Raw genomic sequence first — 6,772 nt, 5'->3', positions numbered from 1 at the left:
CGATGTTGATATGGCAACGCCATCCAGCCCTCTCGTGCCGCCAAAAATAAATTAATAGCGCAATGTCCCAAAGCCAGAAAGGAGCCAATGTCTCCATGCGAGCGCCGAAGTCAAACCCCAAACAAACATCCGCGCTTCCGTCGCTCGCCGCAACAACGGTCCGGACCCGGAGCCGAAGGACACAGACGGTGCACGCACGCGCGGGTGGGTTGGGTCCTGGGTGGACGCGGGTGACGTCGGGGGCCGTAGCTGCCGTGCCGCGCGCGCGCGCGCAGCCCGTCCCTCCTCTCCTCCGATCGATCCCGCCCGACCCCTCTCCCTCCCTCCCCCTCCCTCGCTCGCCTATAACTACCGCCCGCGCCCCCCGGCCGCTCCCACTCACTCGTCCTCCCGCTCGATCCCCACACTCCTCGCCCGCTCGCTCGCTCGACACCGGCCGGGGCTGACAGCGAGATCGCCGCCGCAAACGGCCACCGGTTCTAGGTTCCCTGACTGATCCTTGCTGATCTCGCCGGCTCGGTTCCTGCCAGGTAATGGCCTCGTCTCCCTGATATTTTTCTCGCCATTTCTAGGCCACAGCACGCACGGCCCAGGTTCCACATCACAGAAAGACGATGATAGCATCGACGATCCTAGATCAGCACCAAGATATCTTTGTTCGGCCAGAGAGAAGGCCGGAATGGACTCTCTGCTATTCTTCCTAGGCGCCAGCCAGCCAGCCAGCCTGCCCCTGCCACCGCATCACAACCACCGCCCGCCCGTCGCTACCAGCGGTATAGAACATGACGGACACATAGTTTTCCTGCCATTACCCGACGATCGCGAGATGCTGATAGGACACTACTAGCCTACTCTGCGCTGCGGAAAAGGCCTGAATCTGATCGTCCATCGCGCTCTTCTTCTTGTCGCAGCGCCCTTCACTCTGGACTTCTCCCCGGCGGTGCCGCGCGGCGCGATCACCGGCGTGCCGGCGTGGGTGGATGCGGGCGCCCTTCCTGCCCCGGCGCTCCTCCTCTTCAAGGGATCTCCGATAGACAACGGCTGATTGAGCACCTGCACCTTCATCAGAAACAAGTAATTCAAGAAGAATTGGGGCGTGAAGAGTCTTGATCCGAGATGGCCAAGATCGGCTGCTTCTGTGCTCTGCTCGGTGGCAAGGGCAAGAAATTCAAGGTCAGTGCTTGATCTCCTCTGCTTTTCATTAATTATCAATGATTAATTAACCAGTTTGTGTGTGCGTCAGCGCGTGCACTACTGTACACAGGCTCTTTAGTCTTTACCAAGTCTGTTAATTAACTTGTAGTACTTCGTCACGTGTTTGCACTGTGTTGACCTCTGTAGATTTCAACTAGTATATTTAATTGGTTTTGGTATGGTCAATCCATGGCGTGTTCGCAGGACGTGAAGAAGGTTCCGCACGCCAAAAGGGCCAACGGAAGCGACTGGCAGAAGGTGAAGCCGGTGGAGTCCATGGACGGCACGGTCGCCGCCTCCGTCGACAACAGCGCCCCTGCACCAGCATGCCGCGACACAAAAGTTGTCGCAGTGACAGCCGCCGAGCTGCCATGCCAAGGCCGTGACGACGACAAGGCCTCCCCAGCGAGGGACGTCGGCCTCGTCGGAGGCGCAGCCACGGACTCGTCCGGCTACAACAGCGACAAGGATGCTGCCGGCACCGGCACACCGGACGTCGTGAGCGAGCTGCCGTTGCCGGCGACTCCAGCGAGGCTGGAGCGCTCGTGCTCCAACATCGAGACGGCGAGGCCTGGCTGGAAGGCGTTCGACCTGCTGCTGCCGCCGGCCAAGTCGCGCTCCCACGGCGACCTCGCGACCTTGCCCGCCGGCGCCGGTAGCTTGTTCGCCAGCCCCAACGGCGGGCCGGGCGGCTCCAGCCCGGCGCCGTCCGTGAGGTCGACGTGCAGCGCGGACCGCGTGATGCTCAAGAGGAGGTCGTCCAGCCAGGTGCTCCCGTCCCGGAGCCGGAAGCTGTGGTGGCGGCTGTTCATGTGGAGCCACCGGAACCTGCACCGGCCGGGCGCCGCCACATCGAGCACCTTGCCACCCGCGGACACACACCACCAAATGTTCCACTCCCATCGCCAGCAGCACGACGGGTACACGTCCGACACCTTCGGCACCGCGGCGGACGGCAACTGCAAGAACAAGGAGATCGCCGCGGTGGAGGAAGAGCCGACGTGCCCGAACCAGTGGGTGGCGTTCTCGGCGGAGGTCTCGTCGTCGCTGGACCGCGTCAGCGCGTGGGTGAGCAGCCTCGGGGACAGCTCGCTGCTGATCCACGCCGAGGAGCAGGAGGAGGAGGACGACGAGGAAGAGGAGTGGAACGGCATCACCGAGACCGAGATCGGCGAGCCGTCGGGTACGACGACGAAGGGCCACGCGCAGGCGCAGACGCGGCAGAAGCGGCGCAGCAGGGCGGCGGAGGAGGCGGTGCAGCAGGCGAGCAGCATCGTGCAGACGCTCAACGCCTTCTCCTCGGTGGCGCACATCTCCGGCATGGGGCTCAAGGCCGTGCCCATGATCTCGGCCTTCTCCAGCCTCCGGGCGGTGAACCTCTCCGGCAACTTCATCGGTAAGCACACCCGATGATCCACCGGCAGTGGTAACAGAGGTGCAAGTGACTGACCTGACATTCGTCGGTTTGCTTTGGCATGCAGCTCACATCTCGGCCGGGTCGCTGCCCAAGGGGCTGCACTCGCTGGACCTGTCCCGGAACAGCATCGCCAGCATCGAGGGCCTCCGGGAGCTGACGCGGCTGCGCGTGCTCAGCCTCAGCTACAACCGGATCGCGCGCATCGGCCACGGTAACCATTTCCGTTCCCTTCTCTTGGCAACGGACCATGAACCAATCCACCATGGATCGCGCCCATTATTTTGCATGCCCTTCCTTCCTTCATTCCAGTACTACGTGTACGTGCTCTGGTGAAAGCCAGCTGGGCTTGGGGCTATACCTTGTACATTGTTGATTGTTCAGTGTCGCCGTGTCCACAGGGACCGCCCGCCCGGTAGCATTACGAGCGAGCTGCCAGATCTTGGCCCAGCCTAGCTCTGGGGAAGGGGAAGGGTGGTCCGAACGAGCGAGCGACAGGCTACTCGTACACACAAATTGATGAGCGTACAGGGGGCAGTGGTCGTGTCATCGGCCGGTACCAGTACGCCGCGCTGGAAAGAACCTCCCTGGTTACGCCCGACCGACATAGACATCTCGCATTCTGCTTTTTTCCTTCTGATGCTGCTCTGACGATCCTCGTCACACACTCACACAGTACCTGGTACTAGAGTAGTAGCAGCAGCAGCAGCTTTGCTCATCCCAGATGTAGATGTATGTGACACATCGTGGTCCACTCGAACGTCGTCCTTTGTTGTGCAGAATTATGATCCTGCCAGAATTTCACCAAACATCTTTGAGCTTTCAAAGACTGACCAATAACCCTATCCTGTTGAAAACATTCCAGGCCTGTCGAGCTGCACGGCGCTGAGGGAGCTGTACCTGGCGGGGAACAAGATCAGCGACGTGGAGGGGCTGCACCGGCTGCTCAAGCTGGCGGTGCTGGACCTGAGCTTCAACAGGGTCACCACCGCCAGGGGGCTCGGCCAGCTCGTCGCCAACTACAACTCGCTCCGGGCGCTCAACCTGCTGGGCAACCCCGTGCAGGCCAACGTCGGCGACGACGCGCTCCGCAAGGCCGTCTCCGGCCTCCTGCCGCTGCTCGCCTACCTCAACAAGCAGGCCCTCAGGCCGCAGCGCGCGCGCGAGGCCGCCAAGGACAGCGTCGCCAAGGCCGCGCTCGGGAACAACCTCTGGAGCTCGCGGCGGCGCGCGGGCTCCACGGCGCGCCGCCTCGGCCACAGCCCCGGCTCGTCGTCGGCCAGGAGGGAGGGGAGCGGCGGCCGGAGCAGGTCCCTGAGCGGGGTTCAGGCACGGAGGTGAGACGATCGGGCAAGGAGCAGCTTCAGATGCTACAAGATAGATGGCCTTGTCACGTTCATCACCCTGGACTTGGAGGGCGTTGAGTTGAGACTCGAGTCAAGATAGACTCTGCAAACGTTGTGAGACCGGGAAGGTGTACATTTGAAGTTGGCGCTAGAGCTCGAGTGTCCAAGAAGGTTAGTTGTTCTTGTCCGTCAAAGCGCTGTGTACTGGTTTTCTGTTTTTCCTAATGCAGACTTTGCTGTACAAAATCTAATTGTGGAGACCGTGGGTAATCCTTTTTTTTTTAAAGGGTAGAAAATCTAATGAGAAAAGGAAAATATCAGACACTTGAAAATAATGAAGGGAGACTTGGCAAAAAGAAGCAAAAATAATATCCGACCTACCGGATTCGAACCAGTGACCTAAGGATTTATCTGCAACGACTACAGTCCTCCGCTCTACCAACTGAGCTAAGGTCGGTTTGTGTTTCCATTTGGATCAGAAACCATAAATCTAAGGCATAAAGGACAAAGACAGGAATACCAAAGACCATATGTGCATCAGGGTGAATGATCGTGCACGCTATACGGGCACTGAACGGATGCACCACAAGTAAACTTGTTATCCTTGGGTCAATGTTCGTCTGTCTTTGCATGCAAGTCAATCATACTTTTTTTTTCCTGCAAGGGAAGTCATTCATAACATATTTGAGAAAATAAATAAATTATATGTACTAACATTTTACTGTTGGCACTCCTTTTTTTTGCAACTCTGTTGGCACTCCTCTAAACTGCCCAGTATTGTGCTTAGTTGCATGATGGTACGTTTAAAATCTCTCTTTCATTTTGAAGTTCAACCACATTTTATCAATACATTGATTGCGCGGATTTAGCCGGTCGATGAGCGGAGGCAGGGCAAATAAGCAGTGTGTGCCATTAGACGAAGGGAGCGGGTTCGCCTTTGACTGAGCTCGTGAGATCCCCCCTCTGTGATGGTGAAAGGTGATATACTCCACTCTCCTAGGACAACGACAAGTGCGCGTATATGATGGTGGCGTCCTGCTCTGCCAAAAGGTGCTTCATTTTGGTCCTCATAGATGCCGAGGGGATCATTGTCTACGTGCGACATGTACGGGCCGGTGTTTGAGATCCCGTGGGAGAGCAAATTTTGCCGTCTCATATATATGCATCCCTAGCAAAAGCCAGGGCCGTCCAGGGGCTTGTGCGGGCTGTGCAACTGCATAGGGTCCCCAAATTTCAAGGGCCCCCGATTTTGGGCCAGCATCTAGTAGTATATTCTTTGTTTTGGGCTCTGTTTTCACAGCAAGAACAGAATTAGGCCTATGCACTCTGGACTCCCGAAATGAGGCTTTCTCTTAGTGCCGATCCACACACCCTGCCGGTCGATCGATAAATCTATCTCGAGCTCTGCTAAAAAAACAAGCAACTATCCATCTAGCTCCGCGCGATCTGCTCGGGTAAGGAAAAGGCCCTCACGGAGATGAACTGACTCCAGTATGGCGCCGTCCGGAGGGTAGCGACGTTGCCGGAGAAACGACGCACAGCCCTACCGGCATGGATAATTCTTTCCACCATTCTGTTGGCCGCCGGTGGCCGAGAAAAGGTGAGGGCATCACCGATCTATCCACAAGGTGCGCTCAAACTAAATCCCTAATTAATTTAGACTATTTTGTCCTCACGGAGATGAACCGATTGAGGTGCTCAAACTGAATAACCAATCTGAATAATTATATGAGACGGTTCATAATCCAGTTTTTCTAGGGAATATATGGGTGTGCATATGCATCAATTCATTAATCCAGTTTTTCTAGAGAATATAAATAATAAGCTTGTTGATTAAGTTGTCACACACCAAGATTTCCAAGCTAGTTGCTCGTTCAAAATTCAGGGTTCAATCCCTTTTTTCATTTTGTTATCTTGGTAGACCTTTAACTTATGGAGTGTTTGAATTCGTTCATATTTCTTTTGTAAACAAATCATCTATTCTAAAAATTCTAGGGCCTCATTTCGGGTTCTGCACCAGGGCCCCGAATTCCTGGAGACGGCCCTGGCAAAAGCCGATGTCAGTAATTGGGAGATGGTGGCTATCCCGCTCTCTTAAGCTCATCATGCGCAGTGGTTGCATAGCCCATAGGTTTTGTGCCGATGGCGGACTGGGAGATGCATGATTTAGAGACTTTGGTGCAATCAAAGCGTGGATTAAACTTGCATAGACCGGAGTTGTGTTCGATGGATTCAGACGGTGTAAGAGATAGCGGCGACGAACCATGTGCCAAAATTGTCGTCAACCAACAGGCACCGGAACCTAATAAATCATATGGGTTGCTATCGAGAAGTGCTTCCCACTTCACCGATAATGGTCGATGTGCTCCTGCCAATAAGGGCTTCGCAATGATGCAGATCTCTGAGCTGGAGGTGACGTCTTCAATGGCATGGAGATTGCGCTATGGATTTGGACGTTTGTCTTAGCAATTTCATAGACCGAAACATGTCACCATGAAACAAGTTCACTTAAGGGCAAGTAGCAGTCAGTGGGAAGAGGTGTAAATCTCTCGATCATTCACTTATTTCCCATCCAACTCTAGACCAAGTACTCGTGGTTCCCCAGGTGGTGGCGGTAGCAACACACATGTGGCGGAGTGCACACCTTTAGTCTTGGGCTCAGTGTCTGTAAAGCATCACTTTACAAACAACATGTCCGTCAGAGTAGCAAAATAAAACATTATAGTGGGTTTGATAAATAAACAACACGATTAATTTTAAAAAATCAAATAAAATTTAACCATTACAATATTTTAAAACAATTATGTCCGTGAAGTTT

The 6,772-nt window shown here is 55.1% G+C and overlaps 1 protein-coding gene and 1 non-coding gene across 3 annotated transcripts; one reads left to right on the top strand and one right to left on the bottom strand.

Annotated features, from left to right (window-relative positions):
• Positions 1 to 367: 367 nt before the first annotated feature.
• LOC123088100 (uncharacterized) lies at positions 368 to 4,314 on the top strand. Of its 2 annotated transcripts, XR_006441691.1 has the most exons (6): positions 368 to 530; positions 912 to 1,173; positions 1,399 to 2,590; positions 2,676 to 2,822; positions 3,474 to 4,125; positions 4,242 to 4,314. XR_006441691.1 is itself a non-coding variant. In XM_044510259.1 (5 exons), exons 2-5 carry the CDS (start codon positions 1,117 to 1,119, stop codon positions 3,947 to 3,949), a joined length of 1,872 nt encoding a protein of 623 aa, XP_044366194.1. In that variant the 5' UTR covers positions 368 to 530; positions 912 to 1,116; the 3' UTR covers positions 3,950 to 4,314. The 2 variants fall into 2 exon arrangements, 1 of the variants encoding a protein (XP_044366194.1); XM_044510259.1 differs by having other exon boundaries at positions 3,474 to 4,314.
• An 11-nt stretch (positions 4,315 to 4,325) lies between these two features.
• Positions 4,326 to 4,411, bottom strand: TRNAY-GUA (transfer RNA tyrosine (anticodon GUA)). The gene is given in 2 exon segments: positions 4,326 to 4,361; positions 4,375 to 4,411. It is a non-coding gene; the product is annotated as a tRNA-Tyr (tRNA).
• Between the last annotated feature and the right edge of the window lie 2,361 nt (positions 4,412 to 6,772).

This window comes from Triticum aestivum, chromosome 4A, assembly GCF_018294505.1.
Source record: "Triticum aestivum cultivar Chinese Spring chromosome 4A, IWGSC CS RefSeq v2.1, whole genome shotgun sequence".
Classification (NCBI taxonomy): Eukaryota; Viridiplantae; Streptophyta; class Magnoliopsida; order Poales; family Poaceae; genus Triticum; species Triticum aestivum.
The sequence above is the reverse complement of the archived record's forward strand: the minus strand, read 5'-3'. Positions and strand labels throughout refer to the sequence as shown.